Source organism: Ostrinia furnacalis, unplaced genomic scaffold (assembly GCF_004193835.3).
Source record: "Ostrinia furnacalis isolate ACB-3 unplaced genomic scaffold, ASM419383v2 OfSCF7157, whole genome shotgun sequence".
Taxonomy (NCBI): domain Eukaryota; kingdom Metazoa; phylum Arthropoda; class Insecta; order Lepidoptera; family Crambidae; genus Ostrinia; species Ostrinia furnacalis.
Genome location: NW_021137396.1, coordinates 298,966 through 317,040, shown reverse-complemented (window position 1 = coordinate 317,040; position 18,075 = coordinate 298,966). Strand labels below are relative to the sequence as shown.

Here is an 18,075-nt window from a genome sequence, read left to right as displayed (position 1 = left end):
CGCCATGTTGCGGAAAACTAATGGTACTAATTTCTTTTAATGGCAACAGTAACTGAAAACTTCATTGACATGTCACCTTGCATGTCAGTCTATCGCTGTCAAAGTGTAAACAAACTTTATTTTAAATGTGCGCAATTGATTTTGTGAATTAAATTGCTAAAATCTTTTTATAGTCGTGAAAGAAAAGTGGTTCACAATGTGTTAAAGTATTTGGCGAAGAGAAATACTAAGGGTTCAGACAATATTTTCATTGAATAATGTTTCCGACAAAGCTTGTCAAATTGACTGACATGTTTATCGTATAGTACAGTCCACTATGAAAATTAGCTGTGGTTTGTTTCATTTCAACTACCAATTTTAAATTTTTTAGTCACTTTCTAAGTGTTGAATTTTATGGAATTGGGAAAGAAGTACCGAGTTTGAAGCGTTCATGAGCAGACATTGCAGTTGAATATTCAAGTTCTGAATTTGATTATTGATGAATAATAAAATAAATCCTACTAGCTCGATTGATGGTTTCATTTAATTTATTTTAACAGGTTACCTATAATAATATTTTTTCGTTAATTTAGGAAAATATCAAATTAGCCCGTAATCCTGAATCCTGATACATAAAGTTAGCCTATTAATTTAACACAGGTACGACTGTACTCAGTGTTGCACTATCAAATGCAATTGACGCGCCTCTATGCCAGGGTTTTTATGTTCCTGGTCAGGCTANAGCAAAAGACTGGCAAAGTAGATTAGGTACAAGTGTGCGTTACGATAATTTGGAATTACAAAACTTGTACTCAAAATCGTGATAACGTGTAAAACAATATCGATTGTCTATGTTATTAACTACTGTTCCTTTTCGTTTCCTAATTTGTTAAGAATGTATCGTATAATATTTTGCCATAGTTTTTTTATAGTCTTGAAATTTATTGAAATCCAATTTAGTAACCCTGTGGTACAAATTATCGAACCGGTTGGCTAAATTGGACCGAAGCTCTGAACTCGTACTTTGTTGATTTGTGCTAAATATACAACAATCATGTTAATTAATACTTATGAAATAGTAAATTGAATAATGTATCTTTTATTATATACCATGGACATTAGCAAAAACAAAAGAAAACTATGTGTAAAATGGGATTGAAAAAAACTGGTCCAAATTAGCGGACTCTCCCTTATATTTCTTTGGCACGGGCTACAGCTTAAACGGCTAAACCGATTTTAGCGTGAGAGGTGTCGTTAGATTCGTCTTAATCGTGAGAATGACACTGGCTGGATTAAAATTGGAAAAAATCAAAAGGGCGGATTTTAGGCGCCATAATGTTTTCAAAAAAAGTTCTTTTCTCAAAGCCTATCGAGTAGGGTATCAAAAAAACAAAGGGCTTTTTAAGTAGCTTACAAAAATGTATGTTATTTAACTAAAAAGATTAAAATAAAATTAGTCATTAATGAATCCAACTGCATTTGTGAACACTAAGTTGTCTTGCCGGGCCGGCACTCGCAGGCGGCGTCGGGCTCGCGGCACTATACACACCTGGTAGTGCGGGCAGGACGCGGCGCGGCAGTCGGCAGGCAGCTCGCACGCGGCGCCCTCGTAGCCGGGCCGGCACTCGCAGGCGGCGTCGGGCTCGCGGCACGTGCCCCCGTTGAGGCAGGGCCGTGCCAAGCAGCCCTCGCCCGCCGCCGCCGCCACGTCGCAGCGCGGGCCCGTCCAGCCCGCCTCACACTCGCAGCGGAAGCCTAGCGGCTGTTGAGAATGTCGTAATGATAACTGACTAGAAATGGTAATAAATGCACAAAGATCCAGTGCATGTCACAAAATTGGTGTCTGTTTTTGTGCCAAAACGATAGTCAAAAGAAGTGATTGCAAGTATTTAAGTGTAATATCAAAATAGATTCAGTTTCATGTTCTGAATTTATTTTTACTTATATCTGAGCAAATAAAAAACTACTTTTTTTGTAAGTGTTCAAAATTATATGTAAGACTCGCACACACTGTGAAATGCAATAAACACTTGCGTATTGAGTACAATGTAAAACTGGGGTGATACAGCGTGAAACGTGACGGGAGCAACACTACAACACACCGCACTACACTGCACTAGAAGCCACAGCGCTACTCACCAGGTCGTGGCAGGCCTTAGCGTGCACGCAGGGCGGCGGCGCGGCGGCGCAGCGATCCCCGCCCACCTTCAGCTCGCCCAGCGCCTTGCCCGCGCCCGCCCCAGCCGGCGCCGGCGCCGGTACCGCCTGCTCGCAGTACGCGCCTGTCCGCACAACATTGAGCCACAAACACGCATACACGGGACGGGAAAACAAAACATGCAGGGCAAATAACAAAAATATTTTTTTAGGTAATCTCAGAATGCTAGAAATTAATGTCAACAAAAATGCCACATTCACGAATGAGTACAGAAAAAATCTAATTAATTAAACTTATTACTCGAAGCAAATTTCAGATGCATGAAAAAATCCTAAGAGTATAGTAAAACCAACAAAATCACAATATTCTAGTCTATCGCATAACTGAATCAATGCATGTGGTATGGAAGCAGCACGAGAGGGGTCACATAGAAATCTGAAGGAAATCTAAAGCCCGGTCCGTGAGCACGTAGAATTTTGTCCAATGACCCCCTCCTTATCACCCGCGCATAATTATATTGCTGTAGCGACTGTGCGACTGTCACCCGCAGTGAGTGTGCGAGCGCGATAGCAACATAATTACGCGCGAGCGATAAGGATGGGTAGCTAGGGGTCATTGGACAAAATTCTACGTGCTCACGGACCAGACTATAGTGTCACTGACGTCATAAAAATACCCTCCCGCGCCGTTCCCATACCTCAGGCACTGACTCCGTTAAGCGCTAGACCTATAGTTGCACTAACAACTTTTAATTAGGAAAAAAAGAACAACAACATTAATAGAAAGAGAAACCGTGCAAAGCCGGGCCTACAGCCAGTGTGCCGTACCTTTGAAACCGGGCGCGCACTCGCACGCGAGCGCGTCGCCGGCGCGCGCGCACGTGGCGCCGTTGAGGCACGCGCCCGCCTCGCACGCCGCCTCGATCGTGCTGCAGTTCGGAGACGGGCCGGGGGCGCCTGATACAACAAAAATGAAGTTTCTAAACTTTGTAGGTCTAAAGGAAACATTACAAAACGATTTTGTGATCAGTGGGCGTAGTGTGAGTTTACGCATTCGATATCGACGGCGTTAAAAAATATATGAAGATTTTAGTTCTTGAAAGTTTCCGCTAGGGGCGTTGTACAATCCATCATACATTATGTCACTTTTTTACGCAGTCGATATTGAATGCGTTTGAAGTAGATTCACACTACGCCCCCAGGCCCCAAGTAGGTTAAAGACGGCCCTGTTTGTGATTGATAAACACGCCACAATCTAAAGCCTGGTCCGTGAGCACGTAGAATCCCGTCCAATGACCCCAAGCTACCCATCCCTATCGCTCGCGCGTAATTATGTTGCTGTCGCGACTGTGCGACGGGCGCCCGCAGTGAGTGTGCGAGCGCGCTCACGTGCTCACGGACCCAGGCTTTACCCCCTGTGCATTAGATACCTTCTTTCAATCACGTTTGAACAAATGTTCAAACGTGGTTGATTAACCTTACTGGTCTTGAATGAAACTAATATTGAAATCAAGGAATAGGAAACCACATGGTAAAATTCTTACCAAAATATCCAACATCACAAACGCAAGTGACTTGTTTCAACACCACGCCGGTCATCATTGTTGGCATGCCTGAAACAAAATAGTACCGAATTAATACCAGACCAAAGTAACATGAATAAATGCATTTTGCCAAATAAGAGGTTATTTTAATTTAGCTTTAAATTTCATCATTTTTAATCCTGTTTGAAGTGTTAAATTTTAGAATTATCCATTTCTCTTCGGTGAGTAATTTAAGGTTGACTTTTTTTTTTTATACACAACGAGGAAGCTCTTGGCCTGTATCTCACCTGATGGTAAGTGATGATCAGCCCGAAGGTGGAAACGAGCTTCGCCCGGAATCCTCAACCACGGAGCAACTGGCTATCTTACCTCTAACTGCCGGAACACAACAATGCTGTTAACATTGTTGTTATGGCGACAAACTTGGCGCAGGCGGCGGGCGCGGGCGGCGGGAGCGGCGTGGTGCACAGCGGCGGCGCCCGGCGCATAGTGTGCGGGGTGTAGCAGCGAGCACTCACCGGCAGCGTGCGCGGGCGCGCAGTGGCTCCGCGGCGGGCACGTGACGTCAGCGCAGGCGGCGGGCGCGGCGGGGGCGGCGGCGGGCGCGGGCGGCGGGAGCGGCGTGGTGCACAGCGGCGGCGCCCAGCCCCGCGCGCACACGCAGCGAAAGCCCAGCCCGCCGCTCTCCTCCACGCACGCGCCGCCCAGCCCGCACGGGCCCGACGCGCACGCTGACATCTGCAAACATTATGGCGCTTAGCAAACTGATATAAACGTCAACGCTCATAGACAGGACCAACATTAGGTTACTTAAAAAATGCTATTACCAATTTAGTGGTAACAATAGCCGAACGATGAAAGTTTAAGACTGGTGGACTTGTGATCCGGGGAACGCGAGTTCGATCCCTGCCGCCGCTAGACTATTGTGGTGAACCCAATCGTAACACAAACATATTTTTAGATTACCATGAGAAGTCAGCGGGATTCTTTAAAAAATAATGTCTTTTTTACATTTCTATCGTCTATCAGAATTCTACCACACAAAAAAAATCGGATGTATCGTAAGCTAAATGGTCCTTCGAGCCGGATGTGCACTTACGATATGACAGCGCTCGCCAGTGTAGCCGGGCTGGCAGGCGCACACGAAGCCGCCGTAGGTGTCGTAGCACACGCCGTGCCCGCACACCGTGCGGTCTTCCGCACATTCGTCCACGTTCACCTCGCAGCGCGCGCCAGTGTAACCTACAATACAAAATTACTGATCAATATGTTGAAATGTAGAAACATTAGGCCGAGTCCGCACTACGACTAAACCACCAATTTTATAACCAAATAAAACTAATGCAAGCGTCCGCATTGCGGCTTTTTCCCACGTATACGTTTCCGGCGGTCTCGCGGTTTGGCGATTTTCCGCTTGCGGGAAAAACCGTAGTGCGGACTCCGCCTTAATATCGAACGTTAACGCAAAGAGGGCTATCGTTTTAGCGCTCACCAGTTAGCGCCACTGTAAAGTCCTGTCACTTGCTAGTAGCGAAGACAGTGGCGCCAACTTGTGAGCGCTAAAGTGGTAGGACGACTATCGCATTTGCACTCATCAAGATGGCGCCACTGTAGAGTAAGGTCCTGTCAATCGCCAAGGGTGCCAACTGTTAAGTTTAAAAACGATAGCCCTCACTGAGTTAGTTGTTTGTCACTAGCGCGGTTTCACCAAATGCTGCCGCTACAGCTGTGTAACAAAATATTTTTAGACCATTAAAACATTGATATGCTGAGTGGGGTCCCGTTGCAGTGGGCATCTTGTTGGTGAATGGGTGGCACTGCTCAGTTTACTCTTGTTTTTATGTTTTTTTTTTCTTCTTCCATTATCATGTGCCACTGTCATGTCTATGTAATTGCCTGTATTTAATAATAATAATAATATAATATAATAATTTATTCATTAAAATAAGAACATTATAAGAACTTATTATGCTAGAGTTTACATATAGTTCAATAGTCTTTTGTAGCCTGAGCTAGGTTAAAAACCTGTGTTTCAGGCGAAAAAAGCTCACACGTAAAATTTATGTAATTAAGTAATAATTAAATAAATTAACAATTTGCTATATTATATAAAATTTTTAAAAATACTTAGGTTAAAACTTAGATTACATAGGTACTACAAGTAGCTCCTCGGTTAAGCCATATGTCAAACATTGTATTTGTGTGATGTCCATTGTAATAAATGTATCTTTCTTTCTTTCCTTGAGACAAGTATCTGATGAGCTCACCTGTGCCAGTACAGTCGCAGGTGAAGTTGTTGACGGCGTCGAGGCAGCGGCCGCCGTGCAGGCAGCCCGTGCCGCCCGCCGCGCTCGCGCATTCGTCAACATCTATCTCGCAGTTACGCCCCGTGTAGCCTGCGACACAACAACAATAATGTAACACTTCACTTTGAAGCTTTATGAGGCCTACCACATAAAATCTATGGGAGAGTCTCGTTCTGACAACTCATAAAAATATGTTTATTAACCCCGTCCGTTTTTTTTTATCTTATTTTTTTAACAATGTTTCAACAGCATTTAATATTGTGCAGGAAGATACTAGGTATCCACGGAAGCTCAGCGTCGTGGTGTCCTTTTCGACACCACGTTGTTTTGTGTCGCAGAATTTCATTTTCATTTAGTCTAGACTAGAATAGAAATGTCAAATCAAAAAAAATCTAATCATTTTTATTTGCGAACATGGGTTTAATTTCAGTAGACAAGTTTTTTAATATCTCCATCAAATCTAAATTATGTCTGTAACTCCTAGATAGTGGTAGCTAACTAACAGCAGGGTAAGTGTATTACCAGAGNAGAAACGCACTGAGCGCGGTTTGTCTGTGAGCGCGCCAATATACGTATGCGGCACGCACGCACACACTGACTAAATTCAGCGCAACCACGACTGGCTCCCCGCTAAATTTTGTCAGTGTGTGCGTGCGCGCCGCATACAAACCGCGCCCGTGCGTTTCTATGAAGATTAGGTCATCTTCATTGTTGCGGACAGCCGCTCGGGCGTGCGGAAATAAGAAAAACCTTCGGATTAAAATGAAGATGTATTCCTGCAAATAAATGCCCACAACGGCTATCAAAAAACATCAACTTCAAACCAAACAAAAGGTATCAAAAGTAATAAAAAAAAGTATAAAAAACATAGACAATATAAAAAAGAGGTTGGTCCACCAATCGGTTCCCAACATTCATTTTGTATTTACTCTGGTATTACCTTCCTGGCAGGCGCACTCGTAGTCGGTGGCGCCGGGCGGCACGCTGCAGCTGCCGTTGTTGCGGCACGGGCCCTCCATGCACAGCGGGTCCAGCGACACCTCCAGCTCGCAGTGCTGGCCTGCGGGAGACACATCCATTCAGTACATTCATAGACATAGAGCAAAGAACGCTCACTCAAACACAGTAATAAGTTTCACAGATAGACACCGGTGATAGGAGTTTAGAATCAAGTGGAAGTGCGCGGGACACATAACTCGTAGAGCTGATGATCACTGGAGAAGTAGTTGTCGAGTGGCGACCGCAGCCCGGAAGAGGTAGTGTGGACAGACCCGCCCACTAGGTGGACCGACGATCTGGTGAAGGTCGCGGGAAATACCTGAATGCGGGCAACGCAGGACCGGTCGTTTTAGAAAACCTTGGGGGAGGTCTTTGTCCAGCAGTGGACGTCATTGAAACAAACGAATGAACGATAGGAGTTGGGTTTTGAGCTGGTATCAAAGCTTTCCCGAATTTGCTGTTCTCCCCTATCTCCCCTTACTCCACGGGTACAGGGTACAAGAGCGGCGGGTACCGTGGTAGTTGGGCGGGCAGCTGCAGGTGTAGTCGCCGCGCGGCGTCTCGAGGCAGCGGCCGGCGTGCTGGCACGGCGCCGAGCGGCACGGGTCGCCCGCGTCCACCTCGCAGTTGTTGCCTGTGTAGCGCGCTGTGCAGTGGCATTCGTACCTGAAATAATATACAAATAAGTCAAAACTCGGGATATGCACTCACGCTCATCCGGCTCGAAGGACCATCTGGCGAACAACGCCAACGTCAAGAAAGATAAGAACACATTGCCATAGAATACGATGAGACACTTAGCGAATATAAAAATTATCCAAAAAAAATATTTTAATAAAGTAAAATAATTTTCACAGTTAAATTGTTAAATCAAGCTCTTGCCTTGCTAGTGGAACAATTATTAGTAGATAACACTCACCGGTCATGTCGTGATATGCACGTTCCGTGTCGCAAGCAGGGTTCATTGTAACAGTGGTCTTTAGGTGGGATTCTTAAAACGTCTTTTCTGTCTTTGCCTGCAAAATAAAAACCGTTATAATTCACACGTACTTTTGAACCTACATCAATGGCATTTGGCATTAAAGAAAGATCTACAACTACATATGAGAGGCAGGGTACAAAATTGGTCGGGTACCGGCTAGTTGGGCGGGCAGCTGATGAAACATAAACTCATGTGTAGACTAGCTAGTTGATCAGAAGCTTTGTCAATTATTTAAAAAAGTGTTAATGTAATTAGGAAAGATCACCAAAGGTCAAGAGCAAGATCTAATTGCAGATTAGCAATGTTAACTAGTGCTAGTCGGAAAACGTAGTGTGGGCAGGTCTCCCATTAGGTTTATTTTATTTATTTATTTAGGACAACCAACAAGACAGACACAAGTACAAGCAGAGTTGTATCGACGATTTGGTAAAGGTCGCGGGAAATATCTGGATGCGGGCAACGCAGGATCGGTGGTTGTGGAAATGAATGGGAGAGGCCTTTGTCCAGCAGTGGACTTCATTAATTGACACGAAGGGATAATAGTGACTGAGTTTCTTGCGCTGCTTCCATTTATTGTCCCGAAGCAATTGTAATGGTAGGGTTAATACTGGAACGTGTAAGGGCTATATTTCACTGGGACACCATGGCGGCGCAACCAGTCGCCGGCTTCCAACAAAATGTATGCAGCTCTATAGAGAGTTACTCACCTGGTGTCCGTTTGGTTGCGCAAAGCTGCATACATTTTGTTGGTAGCCGGCGACTGGTTGCGCCGCCATGGTGTCCCGGTGAAATATAGCCCTAACAGTATTAAAAGCCTACTTGCAATAATTAACTTTTTAAAAAAATAAAACCGACTTCAAATGCGTGAACACAAAAAAAAACTAAAAATTGAAAATATTGCGTATAAAAAAGTTCATCCCCAATTTTCCACCCTTGGGGGTGAAATATTTTCTTCAAATTCGCATGAAACCACCCTTTTGATAATACCTATTCAACAAAAAAATAATCGTTCAAATTGATTTATAATCGGCGGAGATATTGCGTATAAAAAAGTTCATCCCCAATTTTCCACCCTTGGGGGTTGTTTTTTCTATTATTAAATTTAAATGGGACCACCCTTGAGGTATTACCTATACGCCAAAAAAAGATTTTTTCAAATCGGTTCATAATTGGCGGAGTTATCGCGTAACAAACATAGAAAAAAAAAAAAAACATACGGGTCGAATTGAGAACCTCCTCCTTTTTTGAAGTCGGTTGAAAATAAATGAGTTGAATGAGTATACTGACACTCGTCGGTGGTGAGCGGGCAGTGTCCGAAGTGCACGTTGCGGAACTGCGCGGCGGCGGCGTGGAACTCGAGCTGCGGGCCCTCGTGGATGCAGCCGCTGAACACGTTGCCCACCAGCAGCACGGCGCCGCCCGCCTCCAGCGCCTCCGGCGACAGCAGCTCCGGGTTCCACGTCACGTTCGAGATCACCTACGCACACACACGTTGTTTATTTATTATTAGGTACACCAACAAAATCACATGTTTGTCAGTGCATACATTTTTAACTTGGTTAAAAACACATGGTGCGTATAATTAACTCAGTCACAGGTATACACAGTTACTTCTTTTTGGAATATCTAAATATTGCAACTTAATTAGCGCTTGTGATACGAATTTATTTTGTTTTGAAATATGTAAATATTGCAAATAAAAAATTAAGGTACAAGTCTAAGATGGACTGCACACCGCAAACCTACGGTCAGGTCAGGTCACAAGTCACAACCTAATGCTACGTTTAAGCAATGCTAAATTACCCTTACTTAGTTTAGTTACAGAGCTAATTAGAATCTACTATCCCTGGTTTTTAGACTGTATTTATGTATTGTACAGTTATCTGAGATCGAAAAATGTCTCAGAACAATAGACTTCTGCAGTTGATTGAACTACCTCATCAAAATTCACAAGCAGCTGAAGTGAAAGTAGAAATTACGTATAAATCTGTTTGTTACATCTTGATTCGATTCAATTATGTCTAACAAAATCGATAATTTTGTTGTTGAAAATCATTAATTCTCTTTTATTGAGCAAAACTTAATTTATAAAATTTTATACAAAGCTTACGTAACAATAAATACAATTTAAGTTTAATACGTAACAGTGATTCAATAGAGTTCCTAAATATTCATATTGTGTTTTTACTTTATATTTCAAATTAAAAAATAAATCCATATAACATCGTTCATAACACAACTACTTAAGTCAAAACCCGTTCGCGTGCTGACTAAAAACTATCAAATCTTGATCTGTTTACTTGCTCAAAAAACACTTTTAAAATACAAGTACGTCGAAGCTTGAAGAAGTAATCCGTAGTAGTCTGACTAATTAACATTAAGAGGAAAAAAAAAAAAAAAAAAAACCAGTCACGAGTTTGGGTGTTCGAAAATGAATTAAAGCCAACAAAAATAGTTCGTTCACGGAGTGTTGCAAAAAAAATGGTGGCCACGTTTGTCTCCAAAACCGGCCATGTTGCGACTATTCCTCTTGGGGGACAAAGAACGGTTAATGCAGATTAGTATGCTAGCATTTGTTTGCCACAGGTCGTTTCTGAACTCCGTAAAGAGAACTGCAACCGCCGCATCATCCTCCATCACGACAATGCGAGTTCTCACACCGCGCACTGAACAAAAGAGTTTTTAGAGCAAGAAAACATAGAATTATTAGTCCATCCGCCGTACAGCCCCGACCTAAGCCCTAATGATTTCTATACTTTCCCTAAAATAAAGAATAAATTGCGTGGTCAGAGATTTTCATCACCTGAAGAAGCTGTGGAAGCCTACAAAACGGCCATTTTGGAGACCCAAACTTCCGAATGCAGTGGTTGCTTCAATGATTGGTTTCGTGTATGGAAAAATGTGTCAAATTTCGCGGAGAATACTTTAAAAAGCAATAAATACATTTTTAAATAGTAATGTTGTTTCACTCCCTTGATTCCCGAAATTTTCAGTGCCGCCCTCGTACACATGGTCATAAATGCGCAAATGTCATGAAGGTGACAATTTATTCGCAATAAAAATGGGCACGTGCAATAACAAAAGGAACTTGAATAGTATCTGAGTACTACAAGTTTTCGCCATAAACGTTTATACTCGCTAGAACAAAGGATGATCAAGCACGAATAATTCTTATTAGTCTCACATGTGAGGCAGTGAATTTGTTATAGCTCGTGTCACTTTATTGAAACAACAGCTGTGTCATCTACAACAAACATCGTACATGATGAAAGTGAAGATATCATCACATGGCCTACTTAGAAGGGAGGTGACTAGCAGTGACCCTTCGGAAACATAATGGAAAACGTTAGTCGTTTGTATCAACACTGGCTTAGAACAATGGGCGTGTATGGTAAAACAAAATACTTTGCTAGAATGCAGTAATTAGTGGGCGGGTTCTATTCTACGGCTAATGGACGGTGTCTGGAACACAGACTGGATGCGTCAGTGAGACAATGGTATCAATTAAGGTATTCCAATATCTCAAAGAAGTAGTAATCGATACTTTTACGTTGACTAAAACATCTGACAAGTAACATTCAGAGCATGGACAATAATGGTCGGTAATATAATATTTGATGCCGTCTCAAATAACATCATAACACCACAGCGAAAGTTTCTCGTTATTCTTCACGGTTATCAAAATAAATGTCAGCTGGTAATAATGGCAATTCACTAGCAGTAGTGATCCCTAACGACCTCAAGGTATCGTTACGGTTACTACTTCTTCGGAAGACGGAAGCCACACCGTGGAGCGGGTTAATGTAAGCTGAAGTACCTATGTTCGATGATGAGTTGCACGAGTCCTCTATAATGCAAAATGAAATATGAAATGCGTGGCGAAATGAAACATGCGGTTGAGTAGGTACACATCGGATTAATGTTAATCGACATTACGAGTATTATCATGCGAAACTGATTCGCGTTGAATTAATTGAATTAATATGCCATGTAATAATAGTCAAATCAGCCTTGTGCTAACAATAATTTGCTTTTATCTGAGGCATTAGGCATGGCGTTGCATCACGGGCTTATCGAAAAGGTAATTTGAGAAACGTAAGTTGATTTAACGCTGGATTGGAGGTTGAAACGGGTTTCCGATTGGAAACATTACAGATATTTCAATATCAGAGCGATATTATGATAATGTGCGGTTCAATAACTGGTATGCGACATAATTCCCAGCAGATTACGGTGAGCCGAGCAGGCGCGCGCGCACCGCGAGCGTGACGCAAGTGACGTAACGACGCCGACGCGGGCCCGGCCCGAGCCGGCTCCGGCTAATCTGAACTTGCGCACCAGGCAATGATGCAACTGCACACATTCTAAGTTGTCGCTGGGTTTGAGGTCTCAACTCTCAACAGATAGCATCGCAGTGCTGTTATTCAACTGTAAAAGTTATCAATTTTACATTAACGGCAAGGGGTTAGTGGAGTTCAAAATCAATTTTCAGGTTGGAGTAATGTGCTATGTAATAGTCCACTAAGTGTGTTATTTTGATGGAAATCTCTAAATAAATGTTATCACAATCATTCTCCAAAGGTACATAATACATATTATTGCACTCGTATGTTATTTTACTCATGTAGTTTTGGATGGTCTGAAATAACGCTGTTTACCTAAACAAAGCAAAGCCAGCAATGTTACTATTATTCTGTTAATGACCTCAATAGTACGTATTTATGAGTAGGGCAAGTGTCAAATGAATGCCGATATATTCTCATTTGCGGCATTCCGGCGCCGCGGCCGTGCAGTAGCGCTAGTTGCACGCATGCGCTTGATCAGCAAAAAATCGCAGATGCAGCCTCGTAATGAGTTTCAAGACACGACAATTTGATTGATGTCCGCTCCAACTGGCTCGTGATGCAATTTTGATATTTTTTTGATGGTGCGATGGATTTTCTTCAGGGCCAACGTCACCGTCGAAGGTGATTGTATTATCAGAAATTTTGTAGAGCTCTTAAGGNATCGCCTTAATCTGTCCTTGTAAGGAATCCCGTGGCGGGAGGGGGTGAATATTTTCACTTCCGAGATGCGACACCGCAACCGCGATAGTTTTTGTGACGTGAAATGAAAGCAAGCCTCGTGCGACCTTTGGCTAAGGCTGTGTACGTTGGCAACAGAAAGTCTGATTTTGACCCGTATGCCTTATAGTCATTGTAATAAGGAAAAAAGTTGTCTGGGTGTTTCCAAATTAGTGGAAATAACTCGTCCGAGTCAAGTACATTGCAATGCAATTCCATCTCGCACTTGTGCCGCTTAAAAAGTCACATTTGTTTTTAAACTTTAAGGCCACAAGGTACATCTCGTTCTGATGAGATTATAAGTTTTTTTCTTTTCAGAAAATATCATACAACCACAACTGCTTTGGGCCGCAACTTAATAGCAATCAGCGTGATTTTACTAGTAATTGCATTTGGTCTGGCCATAAATTGCTATAATTATCACATCACTAATGAATATGAGTCATACAACGCTGATTGTACGTAGGTACATGATGGTGTTTAGTTAGTTACATTACAAAAGGAAGGCAGTTAAATTATAATAGCAAATATTTGAAGTTATGTCAGAGCGAGCGGTGCATTTTTTACGTGCCGCTAGAATTGAGTCGATCACAGCACCGTTGGCGGTCGTCTGGCTGCGGTTAGAGGCCGTGGTCGGCGGACACTTTTCCGATTGCACAACGTGACGAGTTGGAGGACCACGGACGTTGGTGGCCAATGGAAATCATTATGGAAAAGCGGCCACCAGAATCGAGATTATTCCAAAGAAATTACATTACTGCCAGTCCATTTGTTTTGATTTTGGAAATACGCCTAATAAAAGACTGTCCGAGCCAACTGCCAGCTTCGTTGTAGGTATCAAATTCCGATCCGCTATGCCCTCTTTGAACGTCCAATCAATTCCATGATAAATTGGATTAAAAATACAAGTGTGCCTACGTCCAGGTAGTTACATACGCAAGTCTGATTAACCGCCATTTTCCTATGATCGCTTTCAGTTCCCGTGATTTCATTTACCTGATGCCTTCAAGTGTCTCTCAAACAAGAGCAAGTTATTGGTAGCCATATTCATTTGTCAATCATACAATTTTATAACCAGCAAAAACCTAATTGAATGAAGACTACAATACTCACCAACGCAAGTCCTAAAGCTAAGTCCTACGAGTTGCTTGAGCGATATGGGGCGGGAGAGGTGGATGTAGGAGCTGCCGTTGAAGTAAGCCTCGGGCCGGTCCGACGGGCCCAGCGGGTCCGCCGCGCGCGCCGTCGCCGCCCATAGCAGCAGCGCCAAGCTGCCTGCAACAATGACGAACACAGGTTAACGATGTGCTCATTATTTTTTTATAGTGGACTCTTCTTCTTCTTGTCGTGTCGACAACAAACCTACACAGCGTCAGCCCAAAACTCTGCCACAAGAGTGGCGGTGTCAGTAGCCTTCATTATATCTTCCTGCGTGCAGTTATTTGGGCAAGCAGGGCACGACATCATGTGCTTCGTCGACTGGGGAATAGTGGACTCTGTTGTATAAAGATACATGGTACCTACGCAGTACGAGTTATTTTACATTGTTAGTCGGTTAAGGTTAAGGATTTACTGCTGCTGAACACAACGTGAGACCCGCATCTTGCAACAGTACCGCAGCCTCCGAGCGGACTTACTGGTAACAGGATAATAAAGACTTCTAACTCGGTAAATACGTACCAAATTGATAAATTACGTAATCATATCAATTACCAATTTATTAATTCTGATTTGCAATTATTTAACCGTGTATTTTCCTGAATTGTATTGTTAATTTTTCCTTATTCTTGTCCTCAACAATTAAATTAAATAATAAATACTTATTAAGTAACATGAGATAAAATATGTATTAATTTATTCCTACAGTACACACGCATGTTTTTTAATGTTTCAAGTTGTAATATTTTTTTAATAAAAAGATAGTTAATCATTTTTGAATGAATTCATAAGTATAATATTGTATTATTCAGCAGTGGACGTCCTATGGCTGAAATGATGATGATGATGATGATGATGATGATTGTATTATACCACTAATAAGTAAAGTTTAAATAACTTTCTAGACATGATTCTATTCTAGAATTGAAAGGCACAGAAAGTATCACCTAAGTTTAGTTAGGTAAACCAAATATCCCTATATTGTTGACATTCCACCAGCTCGCACTAAGCGCTTCGATGACTCTTTTATACCTACATATAATGCGAACAGCTAGGGACTGGAATTCGCTGCCTGCTGCTGTCTTTCCCGAAGACTATAATCCGGGCATTTTCAAGGCGAGAGTGAATAGGCACTTACAGGGCAGATATGTAATTATGTACCATCCTAGACTGCATCCCACTTAACATCAAGTGCGATTGTGGTAAAATAACTGCCTTGTTATGCATAAAAAAAAAAGGGACAATATTATTTGATCCTCTAAAAACTAATTGATCTTTTTTGTATGTGCACTTTTAAAAATAAATGATGTTTTTTATTATATTTTATCTTTTTAATAATGTTTGGGTCTATATTAGTTGATCTACGGATAAATTATGAATGATCTTCATTTAAGGTAACATAATATTTATGTTTAACATACTCTTTTAATATTTAGTAAACAAAAATAATATTTGATCCTCTTTTTTAGTTATTGATCTTTAATTTTATTTATTTGATGATTTTTATATCAAGTTTGCCTTTTAATATTGATCATCTAATAAATACATTTCGATCTAAGTATAACTTAACTATAAAATATATTTGATCTAACTAAAAATATTATTGGTTAATATTTTTAATTAAAAAATATCTCTTAATTTACTCGGTACTTTGTGGTTGAGTGACAATCGTCCGTCATTGGTCGTTTACTGAGTTGGCCAAGGGCTTAGCGGCCAATAAGCAAGCAGAATGGTACATTGCCATGTTTGTTTAAATTACAAGCTGTGCTTAGTTTGGGACTAGAAGCGCTATGTAAAATAATTTTATACTTCTGGCATCCCTGAACCTGACATCATAATTTTTACCTCTTTATTTATTTTTTCAAATCGCAAGGGTGATTTTCTCTTAGTATACCGATCTCGACCGTGATCAGTGACCATAGAGTCATCTGTCAACGGGTCGATTAGACCCGATAAAAGTACTAAACGATATTTTTTTACTTTTAGTGCGACATCGGGTCGTAAGGACCTGATAAGTTTTTTTTCCAAATATTTACTGTGTTTGACGAAACAATTGCAAAACAATATTTATTTTTCGTACTACTGAAAAGACCGAATATATCCATCCCGCAGCAACGCATCCAGCACCTAAGGTCAATTCGACCCGATAACGCAGTGTGAACGTGTTAAGTATGCTTTTTTAATAAAAAATAAATCTTTGAACATCAGGTGCCTTTAAATAGTTTCCATCCTTTGACTACAACTTAATAAAAATAAGTACCATAACATAATTATTTTGAAGATTATTTGATATAGACAAAAAAATAATTTATACAAATCAAATTATTTAAAAAAGTATCACAATATTGAATATTTGGTGCTCATTTCTCTTATTTTTGAGGACCAACAAGTAACGATCAGATATAATTTTTACGTCTCAAAATTTTTTTGCGTAGTTCAAAAGAGGTTAAAATATCGATCGATTTCATTTATTATATGTCTCAAAGAAAGAGGATCAATCATTAAAATAGATGACCATTTAGATTTTTTTATTTGCCATTTTAGCTAATTAAAAAAGATCATTTAAATACATGCCAAAAAAAAAAATATAAACAGGCTTTGTCTCCCACATTCATTTACATAACTATAATACCTAGTTAAAATATTTAATCCGTTATTCATGTTTGCACACACATTGAATTACTCTATTTCCTGTAGTTTGGCGATGTCTTGTTTCCAATATGAACTACCATCACCAAATTCGTACTGGGTGACTAAACTTTATATTATGTGTGTTGTACCCATAAGAACAAAATGTATGCGTGCGTAGAATTAATTATTGCTTACTGCGATACCTGTCACCACAACAATACCACATTATAACATCGGAAGGTGCATTTATGCTTAAACAACTATGTATAACTAGCCAAAGACTATACTTAAACAAAACTCACGGGATAGACTTAGTAGACTTGTTTGAAAATGTTTAATAGTAAGTTTTAAATTCATATTTAAGAAATAAACCATCATTAAAGTCTCAAATAAGTAGGTTTTTAATTACATATCTGATACTGCATGTTAACAAGAACCTTTAAGTGAAAGAAGTTTAGAGAAAACTAATTTAGTATAGCAGAGTGACCACCATGTTTAAATTGTACAAAGGGTATTTAATTTAGTTTGTAGAAATCTTACGACGGCTGCATAGAGCTGGCCAGCGGCCAATGTCACTCAGTTCCTTGACTCCGGTGATGCTCCAGGAATCCAATTAGGGACACCACAGCACCTGCGTAATCGAGTTACGATCGATTCGCGCCGCTCAACATCGATACACGCAACTCAATTCACAAGCGATGAAAGCTCTTATCGATTAGAAAACGTCGAGTCTGTCGTCGATCCGTGTCTAATCCATAACTGTGCAGTATATTGCATGGTACCGCACTATCACTTCGCAGAAATTCCACCAATTTTAATTTAACCGTATCTTTCTAAAACTAAAGAGACAAAGTAACGGCAAGTTTAATTAAATGCGATGACTGTATCATTACTAACAATGTCTAAGATCCGTCCTATACAATCTTTGAAGTCTGTTTCAGTCGTGGGAGCATTTTAATAGTAGAGCCACTTAGCCGGCTATATTTTTTCAACGGCTGTTCATCATTTTATGTAAGCGCTTGAAAACTTATTTGTAAGTTTTTCAACCGACTTCAAAAAAGGAGGAGGTTCTCAATTCGACCCGTATGTTTTTTTTTTTTATGAATCCGTTAGTCAAAAAATGAGTGCCTCAAGGATAACGCGAATATTTAGTTTGGATTCTTACGAGGGGCTATTGGACCTAGAAGATGAACATAGATTGTATGCATTAGGTACTTTCTGTAATAGATCAAAAATACAAGCACAAGCTAATCTAG

At 41.0% G+C, this 18,075-nt stretch overlaps 1 protein-coding gene across 1 annotated transcript in view; it reads right to left on the bottom strand.

Annotated features, from left to right (window-relative positions):
* Window positions 1-18,075, bottom strand: part of crb (cell polarity complex component crumbs) — a 62,172-nt gene that overhangs the window by 36,496 nt on the left and 7,601 nt on the right. Inside the window, exons 2-13 of the mRNA XM_028319231.1 lie at window positions 14,148-14,305; window positions 9,255-9,444; window positions 7,905-8,001; window positions 7,500-7,651; window positions 6,927-7,046; window positions 5,948-6,076; window positions 4,780-4,922; window positions 4,199-4,418; window positions 3,681-3,749; window positions 2,965-3,093; window positions 2,119-2,261; window positions 1,529-1,741 (exon numbers count right to left, since the gene is read on the bottom strand). Of these exons, the coding sequence (XP_028175032.1) occupies window positions 1,529-1,741; window positions 2,119-2,261; window positions 2,965-3,093; window positions 3,681-3,749; window positions 4,199-4,418; window positions 4,780-4,922; window positions 5,948-6,076; window positions 6,927-7,046; window positions 7,500-7,651; window positions 7,905-8,001; window positions 9,255-9,444; window positions 14,148-14,305 (1,763 nt within the window). The remainder of the gene's footprint in view (window positions 1-1,528; window positions 1,742-2,118; window positions 2,262-2,964; window positions 3,094-3,680; window positions 3,750-4,198; window positions 4,419-4,779; window positions 4,923-5,947; window positions 6,077-6,926; window positions 7,047-7,499; window positions 7,652-7,904; window positions 8,002-9,254; window positions 9,445-14,147; window positions 14,306-18,075) is intronic.